The sequence below is a fragment of the Plecotus auritus genome (genome assembly GCF_963455305.1).
Source record: "Plecotus auritus genome assembly, chromosome: 9".
NCBI lineage: Eukaryota > Metazoa > Chordata > Mammalia > Chiroptera > Vespertilionidae > Plecotus > Plecotus auritus.
Genome location: NC_137783.1, coordinates 2,901,819 through 2,924,624, shown reverse-complemented (window position 1 = coordinate 2,924,624; position 22,806 = coordinate 2,901,819). Strand labels below are relative to the sequence as shown.

General features: G+C 58.8%; 1 protein-coding gene across 7 annotated transcripts in view; it reads left to right on the top strand.

Moving 5' to 3' along the window:
- LOC308234745 ((E2-independent) E3 ubiquitin-conjugating enzyme FATS) overlaps window positions 1–20,696 on the top strand; it is a 114,325-nt gene extending 93,629 nt beyond the window's left edge. For 3 of the 7 annotated variants that reach the window (XM_080643042.1, XM_080643043.1, XM_080643041.1), the window contains 3 exons: window positions 5,591–5,654; window positions 9,340–9,439; window positions 9,821–10,691. In XM_080643042.1, coding sequence (XP_080499168.1) covers window positions 5,591–5,654; window positions 9,340–9,439; window positions 9,821–9,859 — 203 coding nt within the window. In that variant the 3' untranslated portion in view covers window positions 9,860–10,691. Of the gene's footprint in view, window positions 1–5,590; window positions 5,655–9,339; window positions 9,440–9,820; window positions 10,692–10,725; window positions 11,332–13,281; window positions 13,405–13,725; window positions 14,427–19,417; window positions 19,655–20,586 lie in introns of those variants that run through there. The other 4 variants (XR_013959132.1, XR_013959133.1, XR_013959134.1 and 1 more) reach the window with 4 other exon arrangements.
- The last annotated feature ends 2,110 nt before the right edge of the window (window positions 20,697–22,806 follow it).

Genomic DNA, 22,806 nt, shown 5'->3' with positions numbered 1-22,806 from the left:
TACAGGCACAGGGGCAATGACCTTGGGATTTGCTAGGTGTCCAGGAAGGAGTTGTCCCGGGTTGCCATGGAAACCGCAGGCAGTGGCTTTGTTCTCACCTGGGGGATAGGGCAGGCTCCTGACGGAGGGGACCAGGTGCAATAGGATGACGGGCACCTGGTCAGGGTGGGGATAGGGGCCCAGGAGGGAGAGGTTGCTGGGGTGCTCAGCCTGGCTCCGCTGGACCGTAAGATGGGGTGTGGAGCACGGAGGGAGGCGGGGCCAAGGTGAGCCCCAGGAAGCTGCGAGGACTTGCACGTGCTGCGTCCGAGGTGAACATTGGTCCAGGGCCAGAGCGGAGGCAGGATTTCATAGCAGAGCTCCCGGCGGGATGTGATGAAGGCCAGGCTGGGGCAGGGGCTGGAGCACACGGGGACAGAGGTCAGGGGCTGTCGGGCGACAGAGTCAGCGGAAGGTGATGAACGCCGGGTTGTGGGGAAGACGATGAGACTGCGGAGCTGCAGGCGGCAGGCAGGAGGCAGCCTCTGCGTGCAGACCGAGGACAGAGTCCCAACCCCAGGGCCTGGCTCTCGCTCCTGCATCAAGGCTCCCTGCTCAGTCACCAGCATTCCCGGGGTGTCACCCCTGCACGCCTCCAGGGAGGGGTTCCCAGGGGTGGACATGTTCCAAGGCCGACCATAGCCCAGAATGAGGGGGTTTCAGAATTGGCCGTGGCTCCCACTCCTGCGGGGTGAGCCAGGCAGGAGGGGCGGCAGGCCTGCGGGAAGCACAGGTGTGAGACCACGGGTGGTCGCCCCAGGCCCTTCGCTGCCCCCTGCTGAGCAGTCCCTGTCTCTGTCCTGTTCTGGCCGCACCCTGAGCCGGGCCCTCATCGGCCCCACAGGGCTGGGGCCCAGCCTCTGAGCATCCCTACCTGCGCCTGGACCCTGTCCAGCCTGCCTCTGCCCTCTCCCACTCCTGGTCGGTCTCATTGCTGTCCTCCTTGACCTCAAGTAACAGCCAGATCAGGGTCCCCACGCCACTCAACAGTCTTCCCTGTCCCCCTCCCTCTGCCTCGCCTCACTGGCCTGTCTCCAGCCCAGCCTCTTCACCCCCAGGTGCCATCCTCTCATTCCTGGGAGGAGCCCTGGGCTGTGAGGAAATCTGCACGGCTCAGGGGAGCCCTTTGTTCATCCGCTGCTGCCACCTGCCCTCCATGCCACAGCCGGTCGGGGGCCTGGCCTGCTCACAGCCCTGGCGGCCTTGCTTCTGTCTCCGTCTGTGTCCCCCCTGCCTGCTAGGTCCTCCTCATGGCTCTCCCAGGGGGTCCTCTGAGCCTGTGACTGTGTAGAAAACCCATCAGGAATATCCCCTTCTTCCATGAAGCCCTCCCTGACTACTCCCATCCAGTCTCTTCCATTTGAGGACTCGTGGCTCCTGTCTCCCTCCAGACCCCCGGCCTTCTTGCCATCTTCATTTTGGAGTATAGTCCCGTGGGTATTTGCTAGGAGCGTCTCCCTCGATGGTAAGCGCCTGTGGGCGTGCATCGCACCGAGTCCCTCTGGGAAACGCTGCCGCACGCCGCGAAGCAGACGCCGTTCATCTGAATGGCATTAGCCACACGTCCGAGGTGAGCCAGGTCAGAGAGCCTTTCGAACCACGGCCCGGTAGAGGGACGGAATTCTCCGGAAGGCGCTGCAAATTCCTGCCCCCTCAGAGCCGCCCCCAGGGACGCGTCTTGGCTGGAGCAGGTCCTAGAATGGAGAAGTGACCCAGCAGATCCGGGATGGCGGGGCCGGCGCCGCGGTTAATAGCCAGGAGCTGCCCAACCGCGCGGCTCGGAGCACGGCCTCCCCCTTCTCACCCCTGCCCGCTCTGATCTCATGAATGCTTTTCCATAAAAACATCTGAATAAATATTTGGGGGCAGTTTTCCCAGGATTCCTCCCGAAGGAATTTTAAAATGTGCTTATCAGATAACAGTAAATTGTTACTTCATCAACCCAAGAGGAAGCAGGAAGCCTCATTTAGCTAAAGGACTGTTGCCCTGATTCAAAGACATTTGCATGCACGGTTGTTACTAGCGCCCCTCCCCGCCCCGGGAGGAAGGCCTGGTGTTGTGTGTGTTCAGGAAACCAAACCCCAGAACTGGGGGGGGGGGAAACAGACCCATTTCTGTCCGTTGACAAGCAGTAGACCTAAAGGACAGGTTGTGCCGAAACCGGTTTGGCTCAGTGGATAGAGCGTCGGCCTGCGGACTGAAGGGTCCCAGGTTCGATTCCGGTCAAGGGCATGTACCTTGGTTGCGGGCATGTCCCCAGTAGGGGGTGTACAGGAGGCAGCTGATCGATGTTTCTCTCTCATCGATGTTTCTAACTCTCTATCCCTCTCCCTTCCTCTCTGTAAAAAAGCAATAAAATATATATTTTTAAAAAAAAATAAAGGACAGACTGTTTCTGATGAAGTTAACACAAGGTGAACACACAGAGCTGCAGAACGGTACGAAATGACTCCACCAAGGATTCCTTTTCCCCGCTGCCTCGGCCTTACTTCCCAAGTGATCTCCCTTCTATAAGGCACGTCAGTAAAACCCACTTGGCAGCGAGAGCGAATGTGTATTCAGCATCTACAAACCGACGTATTTTGTGGCTCTTTACAAAACACGGGGAAACCCTGTACCTGGGGCAAAAAGTCTCCTACCCCCGGGCAGTCGTTCCGAGGTGGATGAGACGCGGCTGCTTTACGGTGAAGGGTGCGATGGGAGCCACTGTGAGGATTAATGTCCCTTTCAATGGGTGCAGGCATACACATGTTTTAGAAAATGTGGACAAAGTACACCGGATTTTCTTCAGGCACATAGACAGACTAAACCAGGGGTCCTCAAACTTTTTAAACAGGGGGCCAGTTCACTGTCCCTCAGACCGTTGGAGGGCCGGACTATAGTTTAAAAAAAAAACTATGAACAAATTCCTATGCGCACTGCAGGCCCGGGACGCGTCGGCTGCTAAGCAGGACAGGCAGCGGCACCCGGCGGGCCGGATACATGTCCTCGGCGGGCCACATGTGGCCCGCGGGCTGTAGTTTGAGGACGCCTGGACTAAACCCTATTTTATAGTCACACCTGACTTGGAGAGCCAGTATTCTGCAGTTCTCACTTTTTGACTTAATGTCCTCAAGTCTAGAACAATCAAAAATGCATCTCAGCCCTGGCTGGTTTGGCTCAGTGGATAGAGCGTCGGCCTGCGGACTGAAGGGTCTCAGGTTCGAATTCCGGTCAAGGGCATGTACCTTGGTTGCGGGCACATCCCCAGTGGGGGGTGTGCAGGAGGCAGCTGATCGATGTTTCTCTCTCATCGATGTTTCTAACTCTCTATCCCTCTTCCTTCCTCTCTGTAAAATATCAATAAAATATATTAAAAAAAAATGCATCTCAGAGGAGAATCATCCCCGCCGGTTCCTCTGAGAAATGTTTTGCGCGCCGTATTCTTTTGGAGGTTTACAATGCCTCGAGCATGTTAAAGGCCCTGGTAAGTCCTGCCACTGCTTACATCTATCGAACCCTATTCTTCCTAATTTCTTTTTTAACCAGGGAATGTGTTTATCTCATTCTTAAGAGTTCGCCTGGGAAACATCGCTCTAGGAATCTTTGCTTGTGGGTAATTGACCTCAGCCTACCACACTTGGCTAAAAAAAAAAAACTGGTGTTTTTCTCTGCCTTTTACTCTCATTAGCCCTTTCTTCTATCCATGCCAGGAAGTGATGCCCGAGAGCCCTGGGGACCCCTGGGCAGGGGGTATGGTGTTGGTTTCACCGTGTCACCCAAGTCTGGAATGCCCAGGAGCCCCTGAGGGAGCTGGGGAACGGGGCTGGGTCAGTCCTCGTGGGTCGAAGAGATAGAGCAGAACGGCCCCAGGCATGACATTAAGACTATTTCATTCCAAACTGGTTTCATAGACGTGGTTGACCTGGGGGGTCGGATCCTGTAGGCGGGGAGCCGGGGCCTCGCCTGCCCAAGGTTCTCCATCAGGAGGATCGGAGGGAGGTCCGCGGGCTCCGGGGCTCATGATGGGCCCTCCTCATCGCCGGCCCCCGTCCGGAGGGACACGGCCTGTGCGAGTCCACCTCTTAGCTCCCGGCCCCCTAGCTTTTCTCTTTTGTTGTTGTTTCCTTCTGCTTTTTTGTGTGTTTTTGCGCCCCTGTCTTTTCACGGAAGGCCCGAGCTGGTGTTCCTGCTCTGAACTCGGGACGCATGTCTGTGCCGGAGCGGAGAATGGCTCACCTTCTGTGCCTGTCCCTGTGCGTGCGTGTGTGTGTGCGTGTGTGTGTGTGTGTGTGCGTGTGTGCGTGTGTGTGTGTGCGTGCGTGTATGTGTGCGTGTGTGTGCGTGTGCATGCGTGTATGTGTGCGTGTGTGTGTGTGTGTGTGATGAGGGTCATAATAAACACCCGCGTGTGTTTATTGAGATGAATGGCTGGCGGGACTGGCTTTCACTCGGCTGCACCCCGAGAGCAGCCTCAGAAGGACCCCCACCTTGGGAGCTGGTTGTCTGCTGACTTTCAAACAGGCAAAGGCGGACGCAGGTCCGGCCTTGCCCTTGACATTAGCAACAGGCCCTGGAGTTCAGACACAATGAAGAGCCAAAGGCAGATACACAGGGTTTTAAAAAATAAACGGATCTTCCAGGAACACAGACACGGCATTTCCTTTCCATTTTCTTGGGAAGGAAAGAAAGCCTCCTCTATGGAAGCGGCGACGGGGGAAAACAGCCCCCTCCTCTCTCCTGTTAGTGAATGAGAAGAAGCGAAACTCCAGGGAGAATGCGCGGAAGACCCACACGTGGGCCCCCACGGCTCTCCCCGTCGCGCTAGCGCTAAAGGCAGTGTTTCCGGGAAAAGGGACTCGGGGGCGGATGTCGCCGTGTTCCTGGACAAAGCAGACGCCAGTGGCCGCCGTCCCCACGCCACGAAGCGGCCTGGTGCCGGGCTGGCGTGTCCCGGTGCCGCTCCTCACGCGCTGCGGCCGGGGCTCCTGTCCTCAGCACCAGAGCCCTCGTGGCTGCTTCGAGGGGGGACAACCCGCTCTCCTGGGGCCCTGAGCCGGCGTGACGCCTGGCGCCGCCCTCGGCAGACCACGACTGTTTCCAAAAATGAAGTACAGCCCGGCCGGCGTGGCTCAGGGGTTGAGCATCCACCCCTGAACCAGGAGGTCAGGGTTCGATTCCCGGTCAGGGCACAGGCCCGGGATGCAGGCTCGATCCTCAGCGTAGGACGTGCAGGAGGCCGCCAGTCCATGATTCTCTCTTGTCATTGATGCTTCTCTCTCTCTCTCCCTCTCCCTTCCTCTCTGACATCCATAAAAATAAAAAGGGGAGGTCACTGTCCATAAAGCGTGTTAGATGCCAACCTTGGGCCTCGTGCCCGGAGTTCACTATGGCCATACCAGCCGGGGGGCGGGGGCTCAGTGGTGTGAGCATCGGCTGCGCCCTGCAGTGCTGGTGGCAGGCTGGCACTTGGAGGAAGAGCCGGGAACAGCGTGTCTGGAGCCACCGTGCTGTTTCTCTAGAAATGTGTGACCCGTGCCTTCTGACATGACCCCCCTCTCCTTTCTTCCAGATAACTTGTTCAAGCCCAAAGAGAGGTGCATTTCGGAGAAGGAGATGCACATGCGGTCGAAGAGGTACCTGGTGGCGTGAGGGGGAGGGGGAGGGGGAGGGGGGCGTCTCCGTGGGCCCCGTGCTGCCCGAGGGGCCGGTTTCCAGTCCCGTGTAAGCTCTGAGGTCGTCTTGGCCGTGCATGTGGGAAGCTGGCTCAGGGAAGCGAGGCCGCGGGACTGCGCCTCGGGATCCTCACGCTGTTCGTGGAAAATCCTCCGGGAAGCGGTGGGTCCCGGATCCTGAACCGACCGCTGATGGGTCTCTCGGCGATCGCCAGACTCCTAGCGGGCGCTCCTGCTCGTCCCGTGTCACGCCGGGCAGGTGCTCTGTGTCCCTGAGCCTCTGAAGGTCATTTACGAGGAGGAGGAAACTGCTTCCCGAGGGCCTCGACGCTCAGGGCTGCGGAAAAGGGCCCAGACGTGGGGGCCGATGGCACGTGGGGGCCCGCAAAGCCACCGGGGACCACGGGCCTGCTCCCTGGCGCCCCCTCTCTCCCGGCCAGCAGGGCCCGGGCTGGGCTGGGCTGGGCGGCGAGATGCCAGCAAACCCGCCCTGTTCTGCCCGGCCCGTTGCTATTCTAGACGCCCACTGACTCTCCCCCACCTGGTGCACACAAAGGCGGCCATTCTTCCCCGGCTCTGGCCTCCTCATGGAAATGTAATCGCTCTGCAATGCGGCCAAGCTCATGCAAGCAAAATGCCATTAATTTAGAACAAAGTATCTCGCACTGGGAAGAGTTATAATGGGTAAGCCGGTCGGAGAGGGCACCGAGAGAGAGCACGGAGCAGGACGGACAGGGCTCCCCCCGCCCAGAGCCCCGGCCTCGGCGTGATTATGTGTCTCCGTGACATGAGCCATCTTGGACCAGGGGTAGGAAACCTCTTTGTGAATAAAGACGCGAGCGGGAGGCGAAGGGGGACCGTCCCATTAACGGCCTGCCCGCCGCGGCGTCCTAGCGGGGTTTTTAAAGGGCCACTGCGTTTCGAGGCTGGCTGGTTAGAGGTGCGAAGCTGTGTAGACCTCATGCCAAAAGTATTCCCTTTCCATTGAGGGGGGAAATTCCGCCAAATCCTTCCCTCTCGGTCCCCAAAGCCAACGCCGCCATCAGGGAGCTTTCAAACGAAAATAATCGAGGTCAGGCCAGCGTCCGTGGACAGAGCGTATGGCCCCAGCGTTGTGCTGAAGTGGAAACTGAGGCTGGGACGGGACACACGAGCGAGGGGACGGCCCCCGAGTCCGCTCCCCCCGCCAGAGGCCGGTCTCCGTGGAGTGAGGACCGCTTCCCTCTCTCCGTGGGCTGCGCCTGGGTGGGCTCTGGCCGGGCTCCGAGTCCGCACTGCCCACAGGGCCACACTGGCCTCCTTTCTTTCGCATTCTTTGTTATTAATTATATCGCTACATTACCTTTTCTTTTTCTTTTCTTTTTCTTTTTAAAAATATATTTTATTGATTTTGTACAGAGAGGAGGGGAGAGGGATAGAGTAAAGTTAGAAACATCGATCAGCTGCCTCCTGCACGCCCCCTACTGGAGATATGCCCGCAACCCAGGTACATGCCCTTGACCGGAATCGAACCCGGGACCCTTCAGTCCGCAGGCCGACGCTCTATCCACTGAGCCAAACCGGTTACGGCTACATTACCTTTTCATTGAAAATGTTCCAATAGTGGAGATGAAGCTCAAGTCCCTCGTGACCCGCTAGGCCCCTCCCCGCCGCCCCTCCCCCCTCCACTCCCTGGGTCCATCTCCAGACACGCCCAGTTCCCAGCCTGCGCCCCCCATCGGGCGCCTCTGCCTGGAAATAGACTTCTCTCCGTACGGACAGGGATCTAACGTTGAGCCCTAAGTGGGACCACGCGGTAGTTCACCCTCCCGGGGCCTGCTTTTATTTTCCCACTTTATTACACGTCTGTGCAGGTTGCTGTGTCAGGAGAAGTGAATACAGATGATTCTCTGCCCAGGCTTTCCCTCCGCACAGTGGTCTGTTACACGGAGGGGCCATAATTCACTTAGGAAGCTCTTTTAAGAAAATACTGCATCAGGCCTGGTCCGTGGGGCTTAGGGATAGAGCAGCGGCGGCACCAGAGTCACGGGTTCAATTACCAGCCCGTCAGGTGTGTGCGGAGACACCCAATCACTGTGCCTCTCTCACATCAGTGTTTTGCGCGCTCTCTCTCTCTCTCTCTCTCTCTCTCCCGCCCCTCTGCCTCCCGCCCCTCCCTCCCACTCTCTCTAAAAATCAAAGGGAAAAATGTCCTCCGGTGAAGATTAAATAAATAAAATGTAATAAATGCTGCATCAGAAGCCCAGGGTGAGTGGGGGGACTGCTCCCTGAAACGCCCCAGGGGGTTCGGACGCTCAGTGCCCGGAGGACGGGTCTCTGTGGAGGTGAAGATGGCTCATGTCTTCATTCAGACCATGGGGATGCCCACAGTGAGCCAGGCACTGTGCCAGCACCGGCATTCCCGGGTCCCTCTGCTCCGGGGCTGGGGCACAGTGTTGGGCCAAGTCAAACAGACGGAGCTCGGAGTCCCGGCTGAGGGCCCGTCCGCGAGTCTCCTGACCGGGCTGGGGCCTGGGTTCCTCGCCCTGTCGCAGGGGGACCCCACGCCTCTCCCACTGGTGAGGAGTAAGGAGACAGTCCATGCCGTGTGATCAGCCGCGCGCCCAGGGGCCGAGATGGCAGCGGGTGCTGGTTTGCCAGCATCGTGCCGTTCCACTGGGCGATGGCCGTGTTAGCCGTGGCGCCTGTTCAGCAAACCGGGTCGGGCTTTCCAACACGAAAAAGAGCTGGGGTTTTTGTGTTGTTGTTTTTGTTGTTGATGATGTCAGAGAGGAAGGGAGAGGGAGAGAGAAACATCCATGATGAGAGAGAGTCATGGATTGGATGCCTCCTGCACGCCCCCTCCTGGAGACCAAGCCCACAACCTGGGCCTGTGCCCTGACGGGGAATCGAACCTGTGACCTCCTGGTTCCTGGGTCAATGCTCAACCACTGAGCCACACTGTGTTTTACGTGTGTGGCAACGCAAAAGCCCAGCAGGCAGCACGCGTGCCGTGGGTTCTAGAGAATTCTGTCTGGCAGCGGTGCGGAAACCGTTCTGTTGGGAGGTAGGAAAGAAGCGTCCAGAAGAGGGTCCCATGAGCCCTGCCTAATTTTACTCCTCGACACGAGCACCCTCCGCTCCCTGAAGTGTGTCTGGAAACAGCTAAAGTAGGAGAGCGGTTGCTGAGGGTAGACAGACACACGCATGCACACGCGTTTGTGTGTGTGACTCCAACCCAATCCTGCTCCTCCGTCCACTGCTGCTGCTTTCCTAGGTCACGGGGAGGCGAGCGCCGAGTGGATGGGGCCACGTGGGGCAAGCTGGCCCTCGGCGTGGCAGAGCAGTGGGCTTGGAATCCCCGGCTTTACAAGGAAGGGGTTCATTTTCAAAGGGAGCGGAGGGACAAGGAGAGCGACCACTAAAGAAAGAAACAGCGCTCCACTTACCCCCCCGCCCCGCCCCCCTCCCCAGCTCTGCGTGCTGAGCCTCGCAGCCCTGTCTGGAGACTGTCGGGGCGCCGCGGCCTTGGGGTCCCGCGGATTCGAGAAGCCAGTGAGCAGAGTTCCCCTAGGAGACGGAGGCGCCTGCTGACAGGCCCGGCCACAGGCCCCTCACACACACATTGTCTTGCCACCGTTCACAGTGTTTCCTGCATCTGTTTCAGAATCTACAACAACTTGCCGGAAGTCAGAAAGAAAAAAGAAGAGCAGAAGAAAAGAGTAATCTTACAGAGTAACCGGCTCCGCGCGGAAGTCTTCAAAAAGGTAATGGCCCAGCTGCCAGCAGGTGTGATGTGAGTGGCACCCAGGTGTGATGTGAATGGCACCCAGGTGTGCTCTGCCCGCCAGCAGGTGTGATGTGAGTGGCCCAGGTGTGCTCTGCCCGCCAGCAGGTGTGATGTGAGTGGCCCAGGTGTGCTCTGCCTGCCAGCAGGTGTGATGTGAGTGGCACCCAGGTGTGATGTGAGTGGCCCAGGTGTGATGTGAGTGGCCGCCAGCAGGTGTGATGTGAGTGGCCCAGGTGTGCTCTGCCCGCCAGCAGGTGTGATGTGAGTGGCCCAGGTGTGGTGTGAGTGGCGCCAGGTGTGATGTGTGTGGCGCCCAGGTGTGCTCTGCACCTGACGTGTCTGTCTCCTGCTTCCCCAGCAATTACTGGACCAGCTCCTTCAGCGGAACGCCGTCTAACCGCAGGCTGCCTGCCAGCCCCCTGCCGGGCCCGGATGGCTCCAGACGCTGGACACACCATTAAACAGCCCACCTTCACAACAGCACACACTTATTTTTACTTTAGATGATTTTTTTTTTTTTTTTTTTTTTGCACAAAGGAAAACCTCGCTTCCCGAACTGCTGGCCCAAACCAGGCAGGACCAATGACGCTTGAGGAAGGGGCTCCGCAGACAGGGCCGATCAGGTCACTAACCCGCCAGACCCATTCTCTTCGTATTGCCGAGTCTTCCCTTTTGCTTCTGAGCCCCCTTCCCACCCCCATTCCCACGGGCAGAAAGGCCTCCCACACTCCTGGGCGCTCAGATCCCAGGGGTTATATATTTTTAATCAAATTTCCAAATCCATCACTTTTGACAAACCAGCCCCAGATTCTGCCAGCTGTGCCAGCCTCGCTCCGGGTCACCGCGTGGAGCGCTTTGGGGCCCCTGGACGCGGCGCCCCAGTGCTGGAGGCAGGCTCTGGATGAGCGGGGGCTGCGGCAGGGAGCTGGAGCGCGCGGCTCCCATGACATGGACTCGGCCCTCGCCGCCCCCCACCCCACCCCACACCTTCCCCCTAGCCAGAGCCCGTTTCCGTGGCTGCTGCCTGAGCAGCGTCAGCGGGAGGGAGCGCAGGGCCTCCCTGTCCCCCGCAGCCGCACCCCGGAACAGCCGATTGCTGGACGCGCGGGCTCCCAGGCTGCCACACGTTCTTCCAACATTTACGCTGTCATTTATCATTTGGGGAGTTAAGAACCCACTAGCTTTTATCAAAAGTGGAAATAAAATAAATGCAGTTATTACAAAAATTCAAGTATTTCTCTGTTGGTCTTTTGTGTTCTGAAGGGAGCAGCTCAGCGAGAAATGCCGCCAGGCCCGGCTGGAGCCTCCGAGGTCCCCTCGGCCGCCTCCTAGCGCCCAGGTCAGGCCCCCCCCTCTCGATGCCCACAGAGAAGGCTGTCTCCCAAAGAAGTGGGGAGCTGTGCAGGGCAAGGGTCAGGACCCTGAAGACCCAAATCTCCCCGTGGAAAGAGGAGGAAGGTCGGGGGGTGAGCAGGTGGCACCTTTTCCGGGAAGATGCCAGTCACACGTCCGCTGGGCGACTGTTTAAAAACTCAGCCTCAGGTCCCCTCCTGACACCCCCCTGCACCTGCCCTCCCGTGGGGATCGGCACATGGGGCTCCTCGCACCAGAGCCTGTGCCATCCGCCCAGCGAGAGGATGTACCCACGTGAGGAGGAGCTGACTCCGGGGTCACTGCTGGGCTGTGGGGCTCCCTGGCCTGTGCCCTTAGGATCCCACCAGGAGCAGAAACCTCACAGCGACGCCCACAGGGAAGGTTCATGTGCATCATTATTAACCAGGACGGGCCATGGGTGACGGGGGATTGGCTAAAGAGAAGTAGAGAGATCTGGGCCCTGCCGGCTGGCTCAGTGGTGAGGGTCAACCTATGAGCCAGGAGGTCACGGTTCGATTCCAGTCAAGGCACATTCCCCGGGCTGCAGACTTGATCCCCAGTGCAGGGCGGCGGGGGGGGGGGGGGGGGGGGTGTGTGCAGGAGGCAGGCGATCAATGATCATCTCTCCTCGTGGATGTTTCTCTCTCTCTCCCTCTCCCTTCCTCTCTGAAATCAATAAAAATACATTTTTTTAAAAAAGAAGTAAAGCGAATTGGACAGAATGCCGGTGAGAACAGCAGTCAGGAGGAGCAGCTGCCCCAGAAAGAGCCCTCCCCGCCCCCTCCCCCGCCCCCCTCCCCCGCCCCCTCCCCCGGTGGGATCTAGGTATTGGTGGGAGGACTTGGCTGGGGCTCAGCCGGTGACTGAGAAGTTCCCGGGGTGCCCCGCTGATGGAATTGCCGGAAATCTGCTCTCTGGGGTACCTGGGAGCTGGCTCACGGAGGCTCTGCCGCTGCGGGGGTGCAGGAGGGTGCGGGAGAGTGCGGGAGGGTGAGGGAGGGTACAGAAGGGTGAGGGACTGTGAAGAGTGTGGGAGGGTGAAGGAGGGTCTCCCAGAGAAGTGGGGAGCTGTGCAGGGCAAGGGTCAGGTTCACTCTCAGGCTGGTTCACTCTCAGGCTCCCCCACCTGGCACACTCCCACATGAGAGTGTGGGAGGGTGAAGGAGAGTGAGGGAGGGTGAGGGAGGGTACAGAAGGGTGAGGGACTGTGAAGAGAGCAGGAGGGTGAAGGAGAGTAAGGGATAGTGAGGGAGGGGGAGGGAGGGTGCAGGAAGGTGCAGGAAGGTGCAGGAAGGTGCAGAAAGGTGCAGGAGGGTGCAGGAAGGTGCAGGAGGGTGCAGGAGGGTGCAGGAAGGTGCAGGAAGGTGCAGAAAGGTGCAGGAGGGTGCAGGAAGGTGCAGGAGGGTGCAGGAAGGTGCAGGAAGGTGCAGGAAGGTGCAGAAAGGTGCAGGAGGGTGCAGGAAGGTGCAGGAAGGTGCAGAAGGGTGCAGGAAGGTGCAGGAGGGTGCAGGAAGGTGCAGGAAGGTGCAGAAGGGTGCAGGAAGGTGCAGGAGGGTGCAGGAGGGTGCAGGAAGGTGCAGGAAGGTGCAGAAGGGTGCAGGAAGGTGCAGAAAGGTGCAGGAGGGTGCAGGAGGGTGCAGGAAGGTGCAGGAGGGTGCAGGAGGGTGCAGGAAGGTGCAGGAAGGTGCAGAAGGGTGCAGGAAGGTGCAGGAAGGTGCAGGAAGGTGCAGGAGGGTGCAGGAAGGTGCAGGAGGGTGCAGGAGGGTGCAGGAGGGTGCAGGAAGGTGCAGGAAGGTGCAGGAAGGTGCAGGAGGGTGCAGGAAGGTGCAGGAGGGTGCAGGAGGGTGCAGGAAGGTGCAGGAAGGTGCAGGAGGGTGCAGAAAGGTGCAGGAGGGTGCAGGAGGGTGCAGGAAGGTGCAGGAGGGTGCAGGAGGGTGCAGAAAGGTGCAGGAGGGTGCAGGAGGGTGCAGGAAGGTGCAGGAGGGTGCAGAAAGGTGCAGGAGGGTGCAGGAGGGTGCAGAAAGGCGCAGGAGGGTGCAGGAGGGTGCAGGAAGGTGCAGGAGGGTGCAGGAGGGTGCAGAAAGGTACAGGAGGGTGCAGGAGGGTGCAGGAAGGTGCAGGAGGGTGCAGGAGGGTGCAGGAGGGTGCAGGAAGGTGCAGGAGGGTGCAGGAGGGTGCAGAAAGGTACAGGAGGGTGCAGGAGGGTGCAGGAAGGTGCAGGAGGGTGCAGGAGGGTGCAGGAAGGTGCAGGAGGGTGCAGGAGGGTGCAGGAGGGTGCAGGAAGGTGCAGGAGGGTGCAGGAGGGTGCAGGAAGGTGCAGGAAGGTGCAGAAAGGTGCAGGAGGGTGCAGGAGGGTGCGGGAGCAGCTGGCAGGGATGCGGTGGCCTTGCAGGAACCTGGGAGCAAAGCCTCAGGTCCCAGGAGCCATGCCCTTCCCTCCCGCAGACCCTTTGCAGCGCCCTCTCCTGATGGAGCTGAGCACGGAGCAGCAGGCAGCACAGGAACCCCGCTCTGAGCCTCCAGCTCCACCGCAGCGGGCCAGAAGGGAGACTTTGGCGGTGAGAGATGGTAAAGCCAAAGCCTGGCACCGAGGTTCCTGATCTGTGATGGGGGAGGCACGGTGCCTGCTTCCCAGGGTGGTTCTGGGCTGGAATAACTCGGGGGGAGGGGGGGTGTTGGGAGAACGCCTGGCCCAAAGCAAGCGCGACATGACTGTTTCCTGTCGCACACGTGTGCATGCCGAGGGGGTGTCCTCCGAAACACAGGGGCGTGGCTGGTTCGCTCTCAGGCCCCCCCACCTGGCTCGGAGACGGTGAGCCAGAAAGACCTGGAATTCCTGGCTGTCGCTACAGCAAAAATCCGTCCCCGAAACAGGATCTTTGCCAACAGGTGGTGGTCCCTCTCACGTTCCTCTCGGCCGAGAAACGACGTCGGCAACGCGGCTGAGCTTCCCCTGCGGTTCCCGCTGGCTGTCCTGACCCGACCGCCTCTTCCGGGACGTTACACTGCATTTCTCTTTACATTTCTAATATTTGATCGAAAAACATTTTAAATCGAATGGATATCAGTTCAGGAAATTTTTTCCTTGCCGTACCTTTGTTATTTGTTTTTCTTTCATATTTGTCAAAAGCTTTTCCTAACCAGGAATTTCAGTTCCGGGCCAACCACCCTGGGCTCCCTGTGACACTTTCCAAGAACGAGAGTTACGCCGGCTGCCGTCTCCAGAGGCCGGGATGGGGCCACCGTGCCCGGGAAGAACTCATCCCTTCGCCAACGTGATGCCAAGCCCTACAACGTAAAGAATAGATGAAAGTTACCTTGGGACGAAATGCCACTGAAGGGTGTATCTCTTCCTTAAGAAAAAGATTCACCCATCACCCCTCCTGCCTCCCCCCTTTGGTAACCATCAGCTTTTCCTCTGTATCTATGGATTCATTTCTGTTTTGTTTTGTGTATTTGCTTTGTCCTTTAGATTCCACAGAAAAGTGACATATGTGGTATTGTTCTTATTTCGCTTAGCACAACGCCCTCTAGGTCCATTCATGTTGCTGCAGATGGCAAGATTTCACTCTTCTTTATCGCTCAGTAATATTCCAGTGTGTGTTTATCCACCTTATCCCCTTGTCTACTGATGGGCACCTTGGCTGCCTCCGTATCTTGACTGTTGTAAACAACGCTGCAGTGAACACAGGGATGCATATATCTCTTCTCTGAATTAGTGTTTTTGTGTTCTTCAGCTAAACACCCAGAAGGAGAATTGCTGGGCCCGATGGCCCCCCTATTTTTGCTGTCTTGAGGAATATCAGCCCTGTTTCCCATCATGGCCTCCCCAGTTTACAAGCCCCCCCATCACTGCCCCATGCTCCCTTTCCTCCCGTCCTCGCCAGCACGGGTGGTGTGCGATTCGTCGGTGCCTGAGCAAGTTGATCTGAGGACAGTTCTCACTAAGGCGACTGAAGTGGAGACGGGGTGGGAAGCCGTGACCCCCGGCTCGAGCGGGTCTTTCCTCGGGACGAGGCTGGGGAGGAGGGTTTCGGGTTCTGCTACGCTGGCTGTGGCGGCTGCTGCTCGCTCTTTAACGCTGGGGAATAAATTCCCCATCGATCGGTGAAGTTATAATAGATACCCTCATGCACATGGACCATCACAGCCATCCCTCTCCCTCTCCGGAATCGGTCCCCCGTTTGCTGGACTCTCTTAGCAAAACCAGACCTCAGGAATGCTGAAATTCTAAGTAGGCTTTACCGTTGTACCTTCAGCCGTCCAATTCTGGCCCAGAGCCGACTTCCTACCCCTGCGTGGACGTGGGCGTGGGCCTGGCGCGGGGCCGGCCTCCGTGGTGCGGCTGACACGCACGAGCTCGGACCCGCAACACTGGAACCCGTGGGACGGAAGGCACCCGCTCCTGCTGTGGCCCCTCCGTGCCCGCACGCCGGGCACTGCTGCTTGGCTGCCCGCCCTCTGCCAGCTGCTAACGGGATCCTGGAAAAACGGACGCCTGGGCTTGTTCAACAGCGTCTGCTGCCAACGCGCTTCCTGGACCCGAGCGCCCGCGTGAGTCAGCAGATGCTCGCTCCGACCCGGCTGGATGGGGCCTCCCTCGTGGGACAGTCTCCATTTCAGCGCCCGGAGGTGTCACGATTGCGGCCCGGACAGACGGTCTCTGACTGGGTCAGGCGGCAGCCAGCCGGGCAGAGGGGATGCAGTGACAAGGCCAAGCGCGACGGGGCGGCTGCAGGGGAGGGGTGTGGGGGGTTGAATGCGATTGGAATGTGATCCATGGCGGGTCTGCCTGAGCCCTCGGTTGGCCTGCACGTTAAAAGCAGAGGAAATGAGCTGCGAAGTGACTCAGAGGGCCCACCAGCTCGCCCGCCGCTGGTCCAGGCTCCCCAGCCGCTCCCACCAGGGCTTGGCAGGCCCCCGCGGATGGACGTCTAGCTCAATAGGAACCGCTCGGAATCGGCTGTCCCTGAGCCCAGCCAGCACCCCCGCCCCCCCCCGGGATGAAAGCTCGGGAAGCAGTCCAGCCCCTGTCTGTCCCAGGCTGACGGGCCTTCAGGAAACTCCGGGAGATTCCGGGGGGCGGGGGGAGGCGGGGCGGGGGGGCGCCTCTTCTGCTCACAGGCCGGCTGCTGGGCAGGATCCTTCCGCAAATGTTTTCTCCACATGGAGCGAGGTGACCACGCTGGCGAGCCCCCAGGAAGGGGTTTGCTCACGTCCTGTCGGGGCCTCGTTACTGAGCCTCCCTCCGGCCCCAGGAGACCGTCTGAGGTTGTTGTCTGGGGCGGTGGAGAGGGGGGCGGGGACTCCTTCCATTTTTTCTTGCTGCGGGAGGAGGAGGAGGTTTTGACATTCACCTGGATGCTGCTGTTGCCTGCCAGGTGGGCCCGGGCCTTGGTCCTGGATCTTGGCGTTTCAGGAACCTGGAGGGGGAGGGAGAGACGTGACTCAGGTGTAAGTGTGAGGAGGGTGGGGCCTGCCAGGTCCCATGCTGGGAGACTGGGACTCAGGTGTAAGTGTGAGGAGGGTGGGGCCTGCCAGGTCCCGTGCTGGGAGACTGGGACTCAGGTATAAGTGTGAGGAGGGTGGGGCTTGCCAGGTCCCGTGCTGGGAGACTGGGACTCAGGTGTAAGTGTGAGGAGGGTAGGGCTTGCCAGGTCCCATGCTGGGAGACTGGGACTCAGGTGTAAGTGTGAGGAGGGTGGGGCCTGCCAGGTGCTGTGCTGGGAGACTGGGACTCAGGTGTAAGTGTGAGGAGGGTGGGGCCTGCCAGGTGCTGTGCTGGGAGACTGGGACTCAGGTGTAAGTGTGAGGAGGGTGGGGCCTGCCAGGTGCTGTGCTGGGAGACTGGGACTCAGGTGTAAGTGTGAGGAGGGTGGGGCCTGCCAGGTCCCGTGCTGGGAGACTGGGACTCAGGTGTAAGTGTGAGGAGGGTGGGGCCTGCCAGGTGCTGTGCTGGGAGACTGGGACTCAGGTGTAAGTGTGAGGAGGGTGGGGCCTGCCAGGTGCTGTGTTGGAGGCGGGCCCTGAGTCTGAAGCAGGCCCTTCTCCCTCCGGAACCGAGACGGCAGGATGCTGCCCGTGTGCCCGCAGCCGGGGAGCTAAAGGTGCAGACACGCTCCTCACGTCACGGGAATCTCACGTAATTTGCTGGCACAGAAGAGACACGTGTCCTGGGAGGAAGAAGGCATCCTGGACGCTCCTAGGTCCCTGGCTCGGCCTGAAGATTCACAGGAGAAAGCAACCTCACTTGTTTGCCACGACGGGGAGCCACCCTGGCAATGGCCCCTCAAGGAGCCGGTCACACCCAAGCGCTTACACGAGGGCTAGTGGAGAGGGGGAGTCATGGGAAACCTGGCGGGGTGAGGGTCGGGGCCCAGGGCAGCCGGCGGGGGGGGGGGGGGGGGGTAGGGGGAAGGCACCAGGAGGGCCGCGCCTTGTCACTCAGTGTCCTTCCTTTTCCTGAGACAGATGTGCTCCCCTCCTCTGGGTCAGGAGGGCGCTGCTCCCACGCGCGTCTTCTGACTGCCCCCGAGAAGACGGGGGTCAGCATCTGCCCGTACCCCCATTCCTCTAGTCCAGGGGTGGGCAAACTTTCTGACTCGAGGGCCACCATGGGTTCTTACACTGGACCGGAGGGCCGGAACAAAAGCATGGATGGAGTGTTTGTGTGAACTAATATAAATTCAAAGCAAACATCATTACATAAAAGGGTACGGTCTTTTTTTTTTTTTTTTCAATAGTTTTATTCATTTCAAACATTTTAACAAGAAGAATGTAAACACTAATTATTATAATTTGAAACTTCAAAAAATGGAGGAATCATAGCACAATAACATACCTTATATTGAAGATGGCAAAGGCAAAATAAAATTGCCTAACAAAGGAAAGGTACAAAAGCCTTTCAAATTAAACTTAAATATAATAAAATAATTTAAAACTAAAACAAATAGAAAAGAACAAAATGTGTAAACAGTAAATTAAACATTTTCTTTAGTGCAACTTCCAAATGATGCCCGAGACGTAGATGTAGATGGCAATGTAGACTGGGTTGAAAGGTTTTTGGTCTTTAAAACATCAACTTCAGTGGGAACAGTGTTGTTGGTCTCCTTTTTAGCTAATGCTCTGATCCTGTGCTCTCCAGGGGCGTGTCTCCCTACATCACCCCGATAACATGTCTCCGCATTCCCAGGGTGATGTCGGGGACGCGTCCGCGGGCATTACAAGGAGCCTCTGGAAGATTGAGAGGTTGTTCCTTCTACTGAATGGGGGATATAAATACCCCCTCTCAGAAGGAGGAGCTGCGGCCGTGTTTCCCGACGTTGCCATGTTAACACTGCTGCTGGTGAAGGAGCGGAGGGGAGAGCAAGAGAACCCTCCGCTCTTTCGGCTCCGCGGGCCGGATAGAACAGCCGAATGGGCCGGATCCGGCCCGCGGGCCGTAGTTTGCCCACGGCTGCTCTAGTCCCTTCAGCATGGGACGGCCGAGCTGCCGCTTTGGAATGGCGTGTTCAGACTTAACTACGGACTAGGACGCCTTCCACTTCAGGGCAGGAAGATCAGAAAGTGTTTGCTTGGAAACGTGCGCCCTTCACAGTGAAACCCCAGGAACCGCAGAACAAGGAGGAGCTAAGTGGGTTCGCCGTGACCGGGAATAACGGGACGATGGGACCTGGCGGACAAGGATGCTCCCTCCACTGCCCTCCGCCGCCCCCGGGCGCGCGTCATCACATCCCGCCTCGCCAGCTGTCCTTCCTCTGAGTCGCTCCCTCTGGGGAAACAGACACGTGTAAGTTAATCTCCCCCAAGTCACAGGCAGGCGCACCGACACGCTTCTCACGCCCCGAACGGAGGTGGCCGGTCAGCTGGCAGCGCACCTGCGGGGAGGGCGCCCGCTCCATTGCTCCAAGGCCACGCGCGGCCTGGCCGGCGCTCAGAGCTGAGACCTGCGGGACGGGAGGCGGGAGGCGGCCCCCCAACAGCCTCGGCCACAAGTAGAGACAGACCTCCGGATGCTGGTGACGTCCAGGAGGGAACGTTGTCCTCCATGCGAGGTAACGGGAAGGTTTCATCACACACAGGTCACAACCGCCTGTGACGAAAGCAGGGGAGACCCGGGTTCCTAACTTCTTCCTTCTGTAGATCATAGCGTTTCTCCAAACACAGCCACTGACGGCCGTTACAGACCCACGTCACCTAACAAGGCATGGTTAGCCCTGGCTGGTGTGGCTCAGTGGGTCGAGCCTCGGCCTGCGGACTGAAGGGTTCTGGGTTCGATTCTGGTCAAGGGCACCTGCCCAGGTTGTGGGCTCGATCCCCAGTAGGGGGCGTGCAGGGGGCAGCCCCACAATGATTCTCTCTCATCATTGATGTTTCTCTCTCTCTCCTCCCTTCCTCTCTGAAATCAATTAAAACATTAAAAAAAAAAAAAAGAAAGAGAAGAAAAATGGTCTAAGGACGCGAGCTAGCCCTTCACAGAAAGAGAACTGGTCGACAAAGAACAAATGCTAAGCAACCCTAGTCGAAGAAATGCAATTAAAATAACGAACATTGAAACCCAACATTTTTCCTTTTTTTTCAGATGAGAAGAAAATGTGAGGAATGTACAGGGAACAGTGTGTCTTCGTCTAGGTCGCTGCCTCCCTGTCCCTGCCCAGCTTTGAAACATCTGAAACTCTGCTGTTCACCTCCCCACCCCACCGACGGCTCCCACCTGCCCTTCCTGTGGAGAGCACCCCACTGCAGGGCCTGGGGTGCGGGGCCAAGCTAAAGGCTCCTGGGAGCACAAGGGGAGGGGCCAGAACTCAGAGATTTGCAAAGAAGCCAGCAGCCTGCGAGGGGCGGGTGGGCAGAAGAAATGGCCGCAGAGGGAGGGAGCCACTCAGGGCGGCGCCCAGGGTCCGGGAGCCTGCAGCAGACCCGCTCCCACACGAGCTGCACCGAGCCTGGCCCCAGTGGGGGGGGTGGTGCAGGAGGCAGGGGATCAATGATTCTCTCTCATCATTGATGTTTCTCTCTCTCTCTCTCTCTCTCTCTCTCTCTCTCTCTCTCTCTCTCTTTTCCTTCATCTCTGAAATCAATATATATATATAACTAGCAATATTCTCCAGGCCAAGTCCCCCATCTCAGCAGGACTGGCGGGGCAGCCTCTTTAAGTCCAGCTGAGAAAGATGTAGAAGCGAAGGCTTTGCAAGCGGGCCCCATGCATCTGCGTCAGGACGCGGGACCCGAGGGGAAGCAGCTGAAAAGGCAGAAGGAGACACAATCCCCAGGAATAAACGTCCCCCGGGTGCCGGTGTGAATGGGAAAACCAGTTTCACTTAGGCCGACCGCGATCTGCGAGGGAGTGACATGTGGAGGGTCCGCGTGGGGCAGGGGTAACAAAGGCGGCCGTTATGCGGAGGGGCAGCTGCTCTTTGATGTCGGGAAGGGCGGCAGACAGCGCCCAGGTGGGATTAGGGCCGGATTAGGCGGAGGCGCGGTCAGGCGGAGGCCGGGAGCGAGCCGTCTACGGTTTCAGACTCTGGGCTGCAGACGAGTGACACGTGGACTAGAAAACACAGCCAGGCCCTGGCCCACTTGGCTGAGTGGGTAGAGTGCTGGCCCACGCACGGAAGGGTCCTGGGTTCGGTTCCAGTCAAGGGCACATACCTCGGTTGCAGGCTCAATCCCTGGCCCTGGTCCAGGTTGTGTGGGGGCAACCAATCCATGTGTGTCTCTCTCATGGATGTTTCTCTCCATCTCTCTCAGTCCCTTCCGCGCGTTCTGAAAATGAATGGGAAAACATCCTCAAGTGAGGATTAACAACAACGAAAATCTATGTAATGGAAGCCTAAGCCGACCATCACGGCAGAACGACCAGAACGACCGGTCGCTAGGATGCGCACTGACCAGCGGGGGCAGACGCTCAACGCAGGAGCTGCCCCCTGGTGGTCAGTGCGCTCCCACAGGGCGAGGGGCCACTCAGCCAGAAGCCGGGCTCATGGCTGGCGAGCACAGCGGTGACGGCGGGAGCCTCTCTCACCTCCGCAGCAGCGCGAAGGAGCAGTGAGCCAAGTGCTAAGGAGTGAGCAGGCGGGCGGTAAGGAGTGAAGGATCCTGGGTTGCGAGAGGGATGTCAGGGGACTGGGCCTACGCTGGCAGGTGGACATCCCCCGAGGGGTCCCGGACTGCCGGAGGGTGCAGGTCAGGCTGAGGGACTCCCCCCACCCGGCCCAGTGCATGAATTTTGTGCACCGGGCCTCTAGTAAATAAATAAATAAATAAATAAATAAATAAATAAATAAATAAATAAATAAATAAATAATTTATTTATTTATTTAAAAAAGAAAAGAAAACACTCGGGGCCCAGATAAAGTGAGGCCCCGCTGCTCTCGCTCCCTGCCGGGGGGAGGTGACACTCTTGGACGTGACCGTCCCCTCTGGTCTGGAGGGGGGAGTGGGACCTGGTTCATCCCTCAGGTTTCAAAGCCTCAGACTGTTGTGAGCAGAGACCAACGCTGTTCTGTGTTCTGCTTGGAAAGGAGCGAGGAAAAGTGGCGTCCAGTGCTGGGGCCTCGGCCGAGACGGGCCAGCCCGCCCTGGGAGGGAGGGCCCCGGCCTTCGTTCTCCATCTGTAACTTGGGGCCTGAACCGTACCTCCCTGGGCTGCAGGGAAGTTCAGAAACGCTGCGTGTGAGGTGTTTGGACCATAAAATGCGCAGTCCGTGGTCATTGTCGTTATCACAGCATCGCTGGGGACTGGACGGCTAGCCGTCTGCTACCCAGAGCGTAATGCTCTCTTATAAAACAGAGAATGAGTGTTTATCCCCCCCCTACTGTGGGGTCACCTAGCGCACGGGTTTGCGGTGCGGGGGGGGGGGGTTAGAGGGACATTTGCCTCTAAAGCCCCCGACTCGCACACCAGTGCCTCTGCTAATGAGGGGAGATTCCCTCCACAGAGCGGGGTGGGGACGGATTCACCAGAAAATCAGCACCTGATACGTTAACTCCGACCCCAGGACCCCTGAGAGCACCGTGGACACGTTTTAAGGACTTTCTGGCGAGGTTGTTTGGGGGCGGAGGGATGTGTTGGCGAAACGCCGCTCCCCCTGGAGAACCCAGCAGCCGGGCTCCTGGGCGTGTCCACGCCTGTGGGTGTGTCTCCTCCTCTTCTCTCCGCAGGGACCCCGAGGCTTTGGGTCACGATCCAAAATAGAATTCAAAAGTAGGTCAAAGAATGAGCCACAGAATAGGTCCCTGCCGAGAACTGCAGCCGGAGGCGGCTCAGCTCTAGGGGACACCCCGCTTAGACCTCTGGTGTCTGTCCAGCTACGGCCTAAGGGCACGTCGGGAGGAGGTGGGGGGGGCGGGGCTGGAGGGGGCTGACACGGGACACCCTGCTTCTCATGGCAGGCGGTGTGCGCTTCTGTGTCCAGGAGGCCCCTCCAGGGCCGAGAGGGTGGCGCCTGAGGTCCCAGGAAGCACAGCACGGGCCTGGGGACCACACTCTGCGTGGGGACGAATAAGCAGTGACTTGCTTCTGTCCATGCCTCGGGGCAGAAGTGGCCAGTTTTTGTGTTTGTGTGTGTTTTTTTAAATATATTTGTATTGATTTCAGAGAGGAAGGGGGAGAGAGAGAGAGAGAGAGAGAAGCATCCATGCTGAGAGAGAATCATGCATCGGCTGCCTCCTGCACGCCCCCCACTGGGGATCGAGCCCGCAGCCCGGGCCTGCGCCCTGACCGGGAATCAGAGGGGGGCCTCCAGGTTCACAGGTCGGCGCTCCACCGCTGAGCCACGCGGCCAAGTGGCCGGTTTGGAATCACAAAGCCGTGCTTGTGGGTAATGTGGCTGGCAGCCCCGAGCAGTGCTCTTGGACGTGGACTCCTCCGTGTCACGTCACCCGCCCCTGAGGGACGCTGCGGCTCCCTCGCCGCTGGAAGGGGGCCTGGGAGGGCTGGGCTGCCAGGACGCTGCCGCCTCCCGTGAC